At 38.5% G+C, this 16,828-nt stretch overlaps 2 protein-coding genes across 2 annotated transcripts in view; one reads left to right on the top strand and one right to left on the bottom strand.

The window, feature by feature from the left end:
- The window catches only part of CCDC146 (coiled-coil domain containing 146), a 122,704-nt gene that overhangs the window by 34,443 nt on the left and 71,433 nt on the right, over positions 1–16,828 (top strand). The gene's annotated exons all lie outside the window — the stretch shown is intronic.
- FGL2 (fibrinogen like 2) lies at positions 5,630–15,476 on the bottom strand. The gene is made up of 2 exons (XM_034766030.1): positions 14,764–15,476; positions 5,630–9,093 (listed from the first exon to the last, which is right to left on the bottom strand). Exons 1-2 carry the CDS (start codon positions 15,377–15,379, stop codon positions 8,387–8,389), a joined length of 1,323 nt encoding a protein of 440 aa, XP_034621921.1. The 5' UTR covers positions 15,380–15,476; the 3' UTR covers positions 5,630–8,386.

Genomic DNA, 16,828 nt, shown 5'->3' with positions numbered 1-16,828 from the left:
AAAGGTTCAGAAAAGGGCAACAAAAATGATTAGGGGTATGGAACAGCTTCCATACATGGAGAGATTAATAAGACTAGGACTTTTCAGCTTGAAAAAGACATGACTGAGGGGGGATATGATAGAGGTCTATAAAATCATGACTGGTGTGGAGAAAGTAAATAAGAAAGAATAAATAACACTTTCTTATAACACAAGAACTAGGGGTTACCAAATGAAATTAATAGGCAGCAGGTTTAAAACAAACATAAGGAAGTATTTTTTCACACAACACACAGTCAACCTGTGGAACTCTTTGCCAGAGGATGTTGTGAAGGCCAAGACTATAACAGGGTTCAAAAAATAACTAGGTAAGTTCATGGAGGATAGGTCCATCAATGGCTATTAGCTAGAATGAGCAGGGATAGTGTCCCCAGCCTCTGTTTGCCAGAAGCTGGGAATGGGTGACGGGGATGGAACTCTTGATGATTACATGTTCTTTTCATTCTCCCTGAAGTACCTGGCATTGGCCACTGTCCAAAGACAGGATATTGGGCTAAATGGACCTTTGGTCTGACCCAGTATGGCTGTTCTTATGTTCTTATATTCATATACAATCCCTGGAATGCGCAAAGAATTCCCCTTGCTGCAATGACATGTTCCAGTCAGATGGAAGTTTTAGGCAAAGTGTATCACTAATGTAAGTGGGCACAACTCCCTCAACTTTAACTACTTCTGCCAGAGGTGAATTTGGCCACAATCTTCAATATTAAATCTCACAGAAAACTGTTTTAAAGCAACAGAGGGTCCTGTGGCACCTTTGAGACTAACAGAAGTATTGGGAGCATAAGCTTTCGTGGGTAAGAACCTCACTTCTTCATATCAGACTTGCATCTGAAGAAGTGAGGTTCTTACCCACGAAAGCTTATGCTCCCAATACTTCTGTTAGTCTCAAAGGTGCCACAGGACCCTCTGTTGTCTTAAAACAGTTTTCTGTGAGATTTAATATTGAAGATTGTGGCCAAATTCACCTCTGGCAGAAGTAGTTAAAGTTGAGGGAGTTGTGCCCACTTACATTAGTGATACACTTTGCCTAAAACTTCCATCTGACTGGAACACGTCATTGCAGCAAGGGGAATTCTTTGCGCATTCCAGGGATTGTATATGAATATAAGAACATAAGAACAGCCATACTGGGTCAGACCAAAGGTCCATTTAGCCCAATATCCTGTCTTTGGACAGTGGCCAATGCCAGGTACTTCAGGGAGAATGAAAAGAACATGTAATCATCAAGAGTTCCATCCCCGTCACCCATTCCCAGCTTCTGGCAAACAGAGGCTGGGGACACTATCCCTGCTCATTCTAGCTAATAGCCATTGATGGACCTATCCTCCATGAACTTACCTAGTTATTTTTTGAACCCTGTTATAGTCTTGGCCTTCACAACATCCTCTGGCAAAGAGTTCCACAGGTTGACTGTGTGTTGTGTGAAAAAATACTTCCTTATGTTTGTTTTAAACCTGCTGCCTATTAATTTCATTTGGTAACCCCTAGTTCTTGTGTTATAAGAAAGTGTTATTTATTCTTTCTTATTTACTTTCTCCACACCAGTCATGATTTTATAGACCTCTATCATATCCCCCCTCAGACATGTCTTTTTCAAGCTGAAAAGTCCTAGTCTTATTAATCTCTCCATGTATGGAAGCTGTTCCATACCCCTAATCATTTTTGTTGCCCTTTTCTGAACCTTTTCCAATTCCAATATATCTTTTTTGAGATGGGGCAACCACATCTTCACACAGTATTCAAGATGTGGGTATACCACATATTTATACAGAGGCAATATATTTTCTGTCTTATTATCTATCCCTTTCTTAATGGTTCCCAACATTCTGTTAGCTTTTTTGACTGCTGCTGCACATTGAGTGAATGTTTTCAGAGAACTATCCACAATGACTCCAAGATCTCTCTTGAGTGGTAACAGCTAATTTAGACCCCACCATTTTATATGTATGGTTGGAATTATGTTTTCCAATGTGCATTACTTCGCATTTGTAACCCTTCTGCCAGGTGGAGCCAGCAGCAACAAGGGCCGGGTTCAGTATCTAGGGAATCCTTTTCAACAATACAACACAAAACCGGTTCAAGCCCCCACCCAGTGACCTGGGACAGTTGCACAGCAACCCCTGGTGCCTCTAAGAGGCAATACGTCCCCTCTCGCAAGCACAGAGTCTGAGTGTAGCAAAAACTTTTAATAAAAGGAGGGAATTAACTCAGCATTAATTTGGGAAAATACCACAACTAGGGTTCATAAACACAAACCATGATCAAAAAACCCACCCCCAAGTAAGTTGGGCAGTGTCCTTTTCCCCTAGGGTCTTAAGTCCAGCAACCCAAAAGTCCCTTTAACATGCCCATCCCTTCTCCATATCCCACTCACAGTTGCTGTCCTTGGCCAGTGCAGCCCCAGAGATCAGAGGTTCATCTTCAGATTTCACCTCACACCCTGTGTGGAAGGCCGGGGGGGGGGGGGGGGGGTAGGTAAGGAGGCACCTCACACACTGCACTGCTCAAGCACTCACTCATCATCCCAACAGATGCTTGCCACACCCCTCCACCAGCCACCCTGCTGGTCACACCTCTCCACCAGCCTCCCTGCTAGCCGCTTGCCACACCTCTCCACCAGCTGCCCACTTGCAAGATGTCTTCAGGGCCCAACCCCTCACACTTAACATAGCTCTCAATGATTTCAGCTGTTAGTGGGGGAGCCACACTGCTGGTGCACACTGGGCAGTCTCTTGCAATAGAGACACTGTTCCAAAATAAGTCTAATACTTAGACCTAGGTATCAATGATTTCAGCTCTGCAACATGTAACAAGACTCTCAATTGAGTCTAAGTTAGCTCTTTTATTATACCATAGAGAGAAGAAAGATCAAATAGTGCCTAGGACCCTTAAACAGGGCCCACACTACCAAGTACAAATTAACTGTTCCCACTCTCTCTCACTCACTGGGCTTTGGAACCCATGTCCCCTCCCTAGTGAGTGCTATTCAGTTGAGGGTGAGTCCCTCTATTGGGGTATGCCAGATATAGTTTTGCTGCCCTCAGTTCACACAACAAGGATAACAACCCTTTATTACTCCTGCTCAAATAACAAGGAGACTGGGGATCCAACACCTGCCACAAATGATCATTTGGGCAAGCAATCCCATCATGCTGAGCACATAGGCAGGGTGGGTGTATCCATGCAAACGAGATCAGCTTCTGAAGTCTTTTTCCACAGCTCACCACTAGATGTCAGGGGAGAGCTCATCCAGACTCTATTGCACATATATCAACATTGAATTTCATCTGTCATTTTGTAGCCATTCACCCAGTTTTGTGAGATCACTTTGTAACTCTTCGTAGTCTGATTTGGACTTAACTATCTTGAGTAGTTTTGTATCACCTGCAAATTTTGCCACCTCACTGTTTACCCCTTTTTCCAGATCATTTATGAATATGCTGAATAATACAGACTCCTGGGGGACACCACTATTTACCCCTCTCCATTCTAAAACTGACCATTTATTCCTACCCTATCTTTTAATCAGTTACCGATCCATGAGAGGACCTTCCCTCTTATCCCATGACAGCTTACTTTGCATAAGAGCCTTTGGTGAGGGACCTTGTCAAAGGCTTTCTGAAAATCTAAATACACTATCTCCACTGGATCCCCCTTGTCCACATGCTTGTTGGCCCCCTCAAAGAATTCTAGCTGATTGGTGAGGCATGATTTCCCTTTACAAAAACCATCTTGACTCTTCCCCCAACAAATCATGTACATCTATGTGTCTGATAATTCTGTTCTTTATTATACTTTCAAACAGTTTGCCCAGTACTGAAGTTAGGCTTTCCGGCCTGTAATTGTCAGGATCACCTCTGGAGTCTTTTTTAAAAATTGGCATCACATTAACTAGCCTCCAGTCATGTGGTATAGAAGCTGATTTAAATGATAGGTTACATACCCCAGTTAGTAGCTCAGCAATTTCATATTTGAGTATAATATACCGCTTAGCTGTGTTTCTTTGCAAACTATCTCAATTTCGTTAGTCTTATATGAAGTGTGATATTCATCTTTTTAACCCCTGAAGAATTGAAGCCAAAACACAGTTGTGAATGTATACTTCTTTGGCAAGTCAATATTTGGATCTTTATTACACTGAGAAAGTTTAAAGTTTTAGGTAATACTTTGCTTTCTTCTTCTTTTTTTTTTTAACCTTTTCTGTCATTTCTATGTCAGGTAAGTTTTTTTTTTTTTTTTTTTTTTTGGCAGAATACCCCCTTTTTTAATAAAAAATAATAATGTGCTGCAGTAGTTAAATTATAAACACGGTGTTCCAGGTGTGGGCTCATCTTATCCCATCTTAACTTCCTTTGAAAATGTCAGATGAATTTAAAGATAGTTGTGGTCTGATACTTGCATGAAAAACTTCTTAGAGAAAGAAATATATTTAACTCAACATCTTAAGTAGGTCTTTTCTGAAGTTTAGCAGGGCAGTTACCCCACTCCTGGGAGAAAAGTACGCTGATTGGGTAAGTGGCCACAGCTGGAGCCACACCTAATCAGGCTACAGCAGGCCCTGATAAAAGGGATAATGGAGGAACTAGGTCTTCCTCACTCTAGCCCTGGAGTGAGGAAGACCTAGCTGCCTGGGGGAGACAGGGTCCCTTTGACAGAGCAGTGCTGGGGAAGGGGCAGGCTGAGCTGGGGAGCTTAGGCCAGGCTATCACCAGGGCTGAGGCCTTGCAGGAAGGCCTAAGGAGGTACTGGGGCTGCAGGGAAAGGCAGCTGGTCCTACCCCTTTGCCAGTGATGAGTGGCCATTACAGACTGCAGTCTGCCCCAGAGAATGGGGGCTAGATGATGACTGGCAGTAGCCACTGATGCAAGGTGGGTATAGAGGGTTGGGGGTTCCCCTGGGAGGGGAGACCCAGAGAGTGGGAACTGCCATAGGGCAGAACTACAAAATAAAGGGCATCGGAGTCCGGGAGGGACACGGGGGCCTGAAACAGGTGAGACACTGTCCAGCAGGAGGCACTCCAAGGCTGGAAAAGAGCTAATTCCCGGATCACTGGCAGGAGGCGCCGTGACAGTGAGTGCTCGATCTGCTATGTGAAGTTTTGAGAGACCCCTGTGTCTGTCGAAAGACCATTGAACATGGCATTTTAACTGAGATGAATAGAGTTATCCCTACTGTTACTTGCATGAAAAATGGCAAATCAGTGCTGTTTAACATGGCTTTCAGTTCTAAAGATATTCTTTGTTTTTCCTTCTTGGTAGTTTTCTTTGTTTAAACAACCCCATGGAATGCCAGGAAATTATAGCATGCTTGGCTGATCATTTTGAACAGATGAGTTTTGTTTCGTATTCTGTGGAAAAAGTGTCCCATAGGTCCTTTGCTTGAAAACCTGATACTAATAATCCTCATTACTAAGAATCTAACATTTAACTATATCCATTACTAAGAATCTAACATTAACTATATCAAAAAGACAAGTGCATTTATTAGATTAAAAATTTTATTATCACATATGTGTTTTTTATAATTGAAAGACATACTTTGCATTATTAAGCCCATGTATAGAGAGAGAGTGTTTAGGTTGTATAAGGTGTTTTTTTTTTTTTTTTTAAATGCTTTAGTTCAGGGATGCTAAACTTTGTCCCGTCAAGGATCATATTGACAGCTGTACATGAGCCCAAAAGTCTCACATAATTTAAAAATAGATCAGTTTACAGCTGCCTTATCTTTAATATGGAGATGCAGCCTGTGAAAACTACAGGGTCTGGGATCCAATTGTTCTGTAGCAGTATATGAGTAACCAGTCACTGATGTCTGAGAATTCAGCCACTGGTATTGTGTGCTCACCTGTAGTGTCCATGGACTGCACCTCTATAGCTGTAAGGTACCCATAGTCAGCTGTGTAAAATTCCATAGCCCTTTTGTCAAAAGCTGGCCATTCTGAGTTCACGTACTGTAGTCTGTTTCATCAGTGATTGAATTGTTATGGAACATCAAAGGAATAATTGGTGAGATACTGTTTTTGAGGATTCAGATCAAGGAACCTTTAAAACAAGTACTATAACTGCCGTATGGACATAATGGGTGTGAATTAGACTTTATTCACACCAGTGTAAATTGAGAGTAACGCCATTGAAATTAATGAAGTTACACTTGTATAAAACTAATCTGAATAATTGGAGAATCCAGCCCAATAGTAGAAAGGGAGTATCCAGCTTTGAAAATATCAACATTAGACTGATTTTTTTCCCTTTAACATGTAAATAATATAAATTACAGCTGTGTATTCTGATTTTAAAATGTCTATATTTAAAAAAAAAGATCTTTAAACAAGAAACAAAGGTCAGTTTCACTTGTAACAAATTAACTGAGTGAAAAAGAAATTTATTTGGAAACTTCTTATTGTCTAGGAACAATTAGTGCACTTTATACCAAATGACTAAATATAATAATATTCTACTAAAAATCGCTTTTCTAGCCAGTGCATCAAAAACTTGTTTTTGTTTAAACAATTACATTCTATTTCAGGATAAAAAGGAACTTCAAAATGTGTTCTCAAGCAAAGAGTATATATCTGATAGTATTAAAATCTTCCATCCATCTTTTAAAATGAAAACATAATAAAGCAAATGACATTTCACATCAAAATATCCTTCAAAATATTTATAATTCCTTTAAAATATATTAATAGCTTATAATTTGATCATTGTCACCATAAATCATTGTACATAAATCACTAATGCACACTTCAATTTGGTATATCGAAAAGTAGTAAATGTCATGTTTGTAAGTATTGGACCAGACTACACTTAAAAGTTTTGCTGGAATAGTTATGTCGGTTAGGTGTGGAAAAAATCATACCCATGACTGATATAGCTATGCCAGGAAAGCCCTACTGTAGGTGCAGTTATACCAGCAAAAAGTCTTTGTCCCACTGTAACTTATTTCATTCTGAGAGCCAGAACAAGCTGTGTCTGCACAAGGAGGGTTTGTCAGGCAAACCAGATCTAAGGCCTTAATCTTATCAAATTTAAATTCACTATGTACAGTATTCATTATGATCTGGAATGTCTCTTTGGTTGGTAATTCATGAAATGTCTGAACGTCTGTTACATCTTATTTCTTACACTTCAGAACAACAACAACAAGAAAATCTGTTTCCCTTTCTGTTCATTGTATAAAAGTCATTCACTGGATGTTAGTTTTTCTTTCTTTTTAAGGGAAAAAAGACAAACGCATCAAATTTTGGGGGGGAAACCCTACTTTGATTTTATATATGTATGTGTGTTTTTCTACATAATCTTTTTCCTGATGATACATAAAAAGTTCTGACAAGTTAAAAAAATTAAGTTTGAATCCCTGCAACCTCATAAAGTTCACCTTGAATAGAGGATGCAGAGGAAGGGAGATTTGGGTGTGAAACCACAGGGTTTTAGGCTCTAAGGGAACCAGACACTCTCTCTGTAGATCTGGAGGCAATAGTACAAGAACTCAATCCTTTCTGATGCTTCCTGCTCCAGCCCTGCTAGCATAGCTCCCTGACAAGCTGTGTAGCTGTTGACATTCCTTCATCAAAGAAGCAAAAAGCATGGTTTTGAAGCAAACAGCTTGGGGGAAAACATGCTGTGGAGGTGCTGTTTCACTCCATACTTAGTCTACACACCCTTTCCATTTGCTTTTGTTCAACTCTGCCACTATATTTGGTTGGATGGTCTCTTGGTCAAGGGGCTGGACTGAGACTCAGAAAATCTGTTTTCAGTTCCTGATTCTGTGTCAGATGTTGCTTTGTGACTTTGAGGAAATTAGGTGATCTCTGCCTCAGTCATTTTAAAATGGGATACCACTTTCTTAGTTTGTGGTGGTGTTGGGATGATCTATCTTTAATGTTTATGAAGACACAGATGATATAATGAGATCCATATAAGAGGATGAAACTCGGTATCTAAAGTGGTTATATGTAATCAGAAATGTTTGAGATATTTTCAGGCAAAAATATGAATTTTCATTCAGCTACCTTTGTAGAAGTCTTAAAAAGTTGTAGATTGTAGAAACCTGGTATGCTGCAGATAGTAAAAGTACAACTGAAACATTAAAATCAATGCCTTCAAATTCAGAATTTAGCAATGCTGAAGTTTTAGCAACAGCTACTTTGAACCATTAAAACTGTCTTTATAAGGCATGAGGGAGGAATCAAACATTTTATGTTGAGACAATTTCTTTCATCTTGGAAGGATTATATTAAGACTGAATATTAAAATACTCCAATATTTGTATTTTGAATATGATACTGAGTAAGCATGATTTTAGTATGACCTAATACAAACTGGTTACAGCAGAGGGTGCGGATTTATGGCACAAAGACTTTGGGTCTGATCATCATTTTTACCTGTTTAAAAGCTTGCCTATAACCATTTGGAAGACCATTAGAAACATCATGCCAGGTGCCCCAGAAAATCCCATTGCGAATACCTTTGTATTTTTGGCGATAGTATTTGCCATTTAGGTTGGCAGACAAACATTTATCAAACCACCAACCAGAGCTGTAGTAAGCCCCACAATTTCCTGATAGATACTTATCATTGTCTTTGTCCGGGGTAGAGAAGAATTTTTGATCATGGTTGTAATGTTTACTGAAGTGCAGGGCATCTCCGGCTGTACCAGTATAGCCAGTGACACTTAGACGGTACTTGAGATATTCATTGGCTACATAGAACTGTTCATATTTAGCATACTGTCGAATACCATTGAAATCTTCAAGCTCAATTCTCAGCTGCATATTCTTGCTTTTGGTCAGGAGATGAATTTTATCATTCCCCAGCCAAAACTCCCCGCTGAGATTTCCAAAGCCATTTTTGTAGTCATTCCATGTTCTGTTGAAGTTAATGCTACCATCTTGACGCATCTGTAGCACTGTCCAGCCACCTCCCATTGATTCCATGTCACAGTAAACCTCAAAGCTGCTATTTTTTGGATCTGGAATAACTCTGTAGATTCCATTATGCCTCCTACCTGCTGTGTAATAATCAGCACAATCTCTCTGCACTAGTTGTATAGCTGGGGGGAAAATAGATAGTATTAGTATGGACAGTCTTATTTATATTTTTTTTAATATCTAGTAAACGACATCAAGCATTCCAGACTACGTTAATGTAAAAAATTACATTTTAAACCCACAGTGTATACTCTTCATCACTTTTAGCAGTATCTTTTCTGGAGGTTCTTGCTCCTATTTTTCTTATTTATTAATAAATGCAAAAACAATACAAATGATTAATGTTCATCTAAAAATGCTATATAGCTCCATAAAATTGTGTTGCTGCTTATTTCTTGCATGTATATCCATAAAGAATAATGAGTTAAATTCCACAAAGCTGGTTCAAGGAGGTGCAAAACACATACCCTGAGAGTTGCATCTTGTGGGGTGACTTATCTCTTCAGAGGTCAAGAAGTGTTCTGCAGTCAGAGTTCTGGTAAGTATGGGCATTTTTTATTCCCATCAGGGCTACACCATAGGTGTCCACCACCAGGAGCCTGATGCATCTGATGGCTACGCAGCCACCCTAGCGACACTGCATTTTTGGCCAAAATTGCCCACTTTTCACTGGGCTGGCCTCTTCCCCTCTTCCCTTTTCACCCAGTGAAGTTGTTTGCTATTTGCAGCCAAAATCTGGCCCCCTCTGTACGCTTTCCATTATTGGAACTCTTTTCCATGAGCTAATGCTGGCATATTTCAGTGGTGAATTTGGCCTACTATTTCCATTCTATTATTTCAAATGCTTTTTAACTCATGTATTCAACTATACCTTAATTTTCTCTTACGTATTATAGAATTTGCTCCTCTTGTGGAATGGATTCATTGTACTTTGTCATATTAATGGCTATAATTCAGTACCTTTCATGCTATAGTATGTCATATGAGAAGTTTATTTCATATCAGGATGACTTAAAGATGACCCTTTATTATTGGCTGTTAGTCTAGACAATGGGAATTTTTCATATGTCAGTGGTCAGTTATTTACAATACTTTAGGAAACAGGAGGAAACTAGAAATGTTGTCTTATGCCGATTCTATGATTCCTAGAAAGATATAGCTAGAAAAGTGACAGTGCTTTCCTGTGCATGTAGAATTGCTGGCTTCATAATAAAGAAAAAGTCAGTATGCTGATCCATTTACGTAACTCATCTTCCTATCAATAATTTATTTTATACAAAACATATTTTCCAGGTGTTTCCTGAAGATTATAAATCCATCTATAACCACTTAACTAGTACTGATGCTGTGCTCAAGTGTTTTCACAGGATATGCTGAAAATGACACATTCCTAGAACTTCATGTTCCACAACACAATATGTTCATTATCACAACAATATTTCATTGATGTCTTTCAGAGGAAGTGTTTTAAGTTGTGGAAACTATTTTGAGAATGTTTATTCCTACTACAAAATAATTTAAATGCATGGGTGTATTTGATTACATGTTTTAATTGTATATCACCACTGGAAATATACAAATCTTAATAAGAACTGCTTGTTAAGAGGAAGTGCTGTTCTCAGGCTACAATAAGGGACTGGGAGTCAGGATTCCTGGGTTATTTAGCTAGAGGGACACAAAGAAATGTGAGGGAAAACTTCATAAAGGGAGCATTTTAAAATTATTTTCTCTGCAAAAGTTAGTAAATATTTATTTTAAGAAATTACATAAAGAATAAATTGTCCTATAAAATCATAGAACCGTAGGACTGGAAGGGTCATCTAGTCCAGTCCCCTGCATTCAAGGTAGGACTAAATGATAACTAGACCATTCCTCATGGGTTCATCTAATGTGTTCTTAAAAACCTGTGATGACAGAGATTCCACAACCTCCCTCGGCAATTTGTTCCAGTACTTAACCACCCTGACAGTTAGGAAGTCTTTCCTAATGTCCAACCTAAATCTTCCTTGCTGCAGTTTAAGCCCATTGCTTCTTATCCTATCCTCAGAGGTTAAAGAGAATAATTTTTTCATCCTCCTCCTTGTAACGATCTTTGATGTACTTGAAAATTATCATGTCTCAGTCTTCTCTTCTCCAGACTAAACAAACCCAATTTTTCCTCATAAGTCATATTTTCTACACCTTTAATCATTTTTGTTGCTCTGCTCTGGACTTCCTCTAATTTGTCCACCTCTTTCCTGAAATGGTGGCGCCTAGAACGGGTTACTCAACAGGTTATTTTGAAGAGTTATTTTGTCAAATAAGGAGACTAAGTTCAATCTTTAAAGTGTGAAAGAGAAATCTTATTCTTTCATTATGCTCAAATCTCAGTGTAACCTTAACTTTGTGGTTGATACTAATGCTGCCATGGAATGCACATATTTTGTATATGAGAGAGAATTTAACATAGGAGTTAATTACATAGAATAGGGATGCAAAATATGTTACTCAAGAATATTCTTAGATTACATAAGTGACTTATTTATTCTCCTCCATTCTTGAGTCTTGTGGTCAACCCTAACTCATGAAAATAATAATAAATAATGGTTTTCTTTGTTTTACTTTCATCCACATATAAATTGGAGTCGTGGAAGAAGATTTCTAATAGATAAAACTTTCTTGTTAACATCCAGAGACTAGAGACAACAATTTCAAACTTGGATACCTGAAGTTAAGCATCTAAATCCATATGTAGGCCCTTAACTAGGGCCTCATCCAAAGCCTATTGAAGCCAATGGGAAGACTCCCATTTATTTCAGTGGACTTTGGATAAGATGTTAAGTGGCCTAAGTTTCAGAATAGATGTGAACAAAGAGCACCTGTCTCAATTAGACACCTTCTATGGATCCAACCCTACTCCTATTTAAGTCAATAATAGTTTTGCCATTGACTTCACTGAAGTCAGGATTCATTCCTATGAGCGAAAACTAGTTATTGTCATCCTTTCTAGTTTCATAATGCACATATTACCATTACATTTTCACTATCACTGTTGGACTGTTTTGTATATAAATGCTATGTACAGTAACTCCTCACTTAGTCATCCTGGTTAACATTGTTCGTTACGTTGCTGATCAATTATAGAATATGCTTGTTTAAAGTTGCGCCTGCTTTGTCCACTGCTTGCAGAAAGAGCAGCCTGTTGGAGCTAGCTGGTGGTGATTTGGAGCCAGGGTGGACCAGCAGCACCCCATCAGCTCTCCGCTCCCCTAAGTTCCCTGTGCAGCAGCACAGCCCTGTCCTCCCCCCACTGCCATGTGCTGTTCCTGCCCTCTGCCTTGGAGCTGCTCCCGGGAGCCTCCTGCTTGCAGTGCCAGGGGGGGAAAGAGGGGTGCTAATGTCAGGGTGTCCCCCTTCCCCTCCCTATTCAGGGCTCAGGACAGAGGGAGCTTGCTGACAGCAGATGCTGTCTCAACTTGATGATCTACTTAAAAAGGTAATGTACTTAGAGTGGGGTCAGCATACTTAAAGGGGCAATGCACATCTCTCTCTCTCTCTCATACACACACACACACACACACACACACACACACACACACACACACACAGAGTGTGTCTCTGTTTCTCTCTGCCATGCTGTCTCCCCTCCCTCCATTCGTGCTGACTTGTAGAGTGTGAGGCTACATTAACAACAATGTGTTAACCCTTGAGGGCTCAGTCAAGTGCTAGTTCATCATTTAGCAGTAAGGCATTCCCTGGGAAATATCCCATCCTCTTGCACCCTCTCACTTCACCACCTCAACCAAGCTTCACAATCATCATTGCTGTGTACAGTATTAAATTGTTTGTTTAAAAAAAACTTTATACTGTGTGTGTGTGTGTGTGTGTGTATATATATATATATATATATATATAGAGAGAGAGAGAGAGAGAGAGAGAGAGAGAGAGATATATGAAATAGTCTTTTGTCTGGTGAAAATTTTTTCCCCCTGGATCCTAACCTTTCCTATTTACATTAATTCTTATGGGGAAATTGGATTCGCTTAACATTGTTTCGCTTAAAGTAGCATTTTTCAGGAACATAACTACAACGTTAAGCAAGGAGTTACTGTAGTAGTATTTTTACCTGCCTGGATTTAGACTGTAGGTTGAACATTACTTAGCATCAGTTACCTTTTCTGCATGTGTTATAGTAACACAAGAATATAGATCTATCAAGACTAGACTGGCTTGCGCTAGTGACCAAAAACTGATATTTCAGAAAAAGGTGGTGATGGCAAGGAGAATTTAGAATGCAACTATCCAATCATGGAGAGTCTTACATGATGGGTAAGAAATTCCTTCCTGACCTCTGACTATCTTATACCTGAAGCGTGACATTTGATTACTGATATCTAATAAAGACATTGCTATAAACATAAAGTTGTTCATGTGTCCTGTTTGTGTTTTTGCTGATCTTGTTTTTCAGAATTTCAAAACAGTACAATGAATGCACTACTATATCTGCAGTTTTCTCTGATATTCTTTAAATAGACTAGTATTGTAGATGGGAGTGAAGGAGGGCAGGTCCTGCAGGTATGACTTCTGGTAGACAAAAGAGCTGTCTAATTTTATACATCATACTTTTTTTAGCTTGGAGGATTGGCAAGCAGTTTGGTGCTCAGAAATTTAGTGCAGTGACCTGTCATTGTTTTAATCACTAAAGAACCCTTTTATTATGTGTGGTATCTGGATGGCAGAATACACTGGCAACTTTTTGTGAATGCCTCTTACTTCTAAAGATCCTTCAATGTAATGTCAAAATTTTAGTTACATACAACGTAAAAATTAAAACATTAATAATGTTAATTTGGCAAAAGTAAAGATTAACATGATATAATCTACCAATTCCATTTTTTCTTTTAATAATCATAACAGGATTTTTAAAAAAGTAACAAAAGTCCCTCACAACATGGTATTTAAAAGGAAATAAATCCCCAAGCTCCCACATTAGTGTCTCATTTTACATTGTTTATATATTAGATTCTTGCCAATATTCCACTATTGCTAAAATAGTGCTGTGTGTGCCTTCCATTTGAGAAGCATTAATACTGATTAGATTTTTAGCCAAGCCTTACATGTATGTGTAGCTATGGTAAATAATGATTTTGTTATCCATCTATACAACTTACACCTTCCACTAGATTCCTTTGTTGTTAGCTAACACTTTCCAGACCATTTAAAAACAATTCCAGGATATTTTGAGATGTTTCTTTTTTCAGTCTTTCATTATCAAAGTCAGATAGTAAAACTATTGAAATCTTTTAGGGCCAGATCTTTCTCATTCCCTTCCCCTAATCCCTCAAAAATGTGAAAATACATTCAAGCCAAAAATAGTTGTTCAGTTTTCAGTGTAATGCAGAATTAAAGTGGATATTTTCCTTTTGAATACACTGTAAAATAAAATTTAAATATATAAAGGAATTTCATTTCCATCTTAATGTTTGGGCTCTGAATTGCTATGACAGCAGTATGCGAATATGAGTAAATACAGTATGCATATCTGCTGAACAAATGTTAAAATAAATGTTCCCTTTGGAGGGCTACATTTTAAGTACTATGTTAGAGCCAAATCCTGAGAAGTACTGAGTACCTGCAACTCCCATGGGAGTTGAAAGCACTTAGTATCTTCCAGCAAGTCCTTCCTGGCCACAATAAGAGTGAATTTTATAATACTTTTTAATTTGTGAAGATGAAAGCAAAGGTATTTGTGGTTAAATATATTTAAATTGTTCTATTAATTCTACAAAATTTATAAATATAGCTTTACATACCAGAACTTGATTGTATGACTGGACACTCAGAAGAACATCTGTTATCCAAAATTTCCAAAAAAGATGTCAGATTTTCTACTTTGCTGTCGACGTAACTTTGTACGTTGTCCATGTTTATGAGGCTTCTTTTTTCCACATTACTCTGCAGTAAGTGGATCTGATTCTTTGCATTCTGCAAACTGGCTGACAGTTTCTTAACTTTGATCTGTAATTCCTTTACTCTGTTATCTTCTATCTTACTGTTCTCTGTTGGGACTTCTCTATTAGGTGCCAGGAATTCAGTACTGACTTTTTCTTGGTTGTCGTCTGCCTGCAACTTGCAATCTTGGCAAGATTTCTTCAATTTGTTTACTTCATCTTTAAGATTTTTTACTTCTTTGAGAGTATTCTCAATCAGTCTGAACTGCTTAGGTAACTGGATGGTCATCGGAGGCAGGTTTATCTGATATGGACATTCCTCTCCTTCACATTTCCCATTGGTTTTGAGCTTTATAGGACAAGCATCAATAGCTTTTCCTTCTTTAACACCTTCGGTATGTTCATCTGCAAGTGCAGAAACATTTGTAAAAGCAAGCAGAGCTGTCTTAAACAAGACTAAGTAAATGAGCTTCTTCATCTTTGCTGTGAAACTAGCTCAATGAGGAAGTATGTAAAACTGGAAGAACTTTTTATAAAGGCAGCCAGCAGCCTGTGTGTTAACAGATAAACTGCCTTCACTGTTCTCAGAAATGGGTGGGAGTTCTTGCATCACAACAAGTTTTAGTGATATTAATAGCAGAGCAAAGTAGGTAGTCCTTGGCAAAAGTAGCTTATGTATAATAACACAAGCAAAATGATAATATTCATGTGCACAGATAGAGTATGAAGTTTATTTTGAGCTCTTATTTATTTTACTTTGATTTTTCTTTTGGAAACAAAATATTTTCTTGCTTTAGATATCTGTTATGATATGCTACAACATTCCTGATTCATAACATTTGAGTATCATAAAATTATACTTAAAAATTGACATTGTGGACCATGTCATCTCCTCTACCTTGACAGGTGGAGAATATCATACTGCCTGGAGTGGCTCACAAATGTGAGTGCCTACCTCAGGACAGACTGTCAGGAAACAGGGCAGATACCCCAAACTGGTGGTGTATTCTATAATTAGATTTCACCAAGCCAGTAACAAATGTGAACTCCTGGGTCACTATACCAGTCTTACCATAAGTGACAGACAGTCCCCTCAGACTCTCCAGTCTATCTTGCCACTCAGACAAACTGAACTTTGTGATAAAAGGTCACTAAACCAAAAATCACACCATATCAGGTTGCTCCCAGTCCCAAGAGACCAGTCACTTACCCCAGATCAATTGGTACTCCAGATCTGGAGAAGAGAAGACTGAGAGGGGACATGATAACAGTTGTCAAGTACATAAAAGGTTGTTACAAGGAGGAGGGAGAAAAATTGTTCTTCTTAACCTTTGAGGATAGGACAAGAAGCAATGGGCTTAAACTGCAGCAAGGAAGATTTAGGTTGGACATTAGGAAAAACCTGTCAGAGTGGCTAAGCACTGGAATAAATTGCCTACGGAGATTGTGGAATCTCCATCATTGGGGATTTTTAAGAGCAGGTTGGACAAACACCTATCGGATGATCTAGATAATACTTAGTCCTGCCTTGAGTGCAGGGGACTGGACCAGATGATCTCTTGAGGTCCCTTCCAGTTCTATGATTCTATGATCTTACACCAAAGACAATGTTTGCAGCCAATTCTATAGTAAACTAACTATGTTTATTAGCTAAGAAAAATGAATGAGATTTATATTAAACTTCATGCAGCTGATTGATAGGGGGAGTTACTTACTACTCAAATAATAATATATTGAAATCCCAAGCACAGAAATTGTAAAATATGTTAATAATTTGGGATTTTGCCCTTGTGCCCTATATTGAGACAAAGGACTATAGTTGGAAGTGACTTTTTAGGTGTTTGAAATGGAAGAATAAACAAGGTTAACTTCCATTTTAAATTATGACTATCATTCTATGTTTTAAAATAACTACAAGAATGGTCAA

The sequence above is a fragment of the Trachemys scripta genome, chromosome 1 (assembly GCF_013100865.1).
Source record: "Trachemys scripta elegans isolate TJP31775 chromosome 1, CAS_Tse_1.0, whole genome shotgun sequence".
NCBI lineage: Eukaryota > Metazoa > Chordata > Testudines > Emydidae > Trachemys > Trachemys scripta.
Note: the sequence above shows the minus strand (reverse complement) of the source record. Positions and strands in the feature narration are given on the sequence as shown.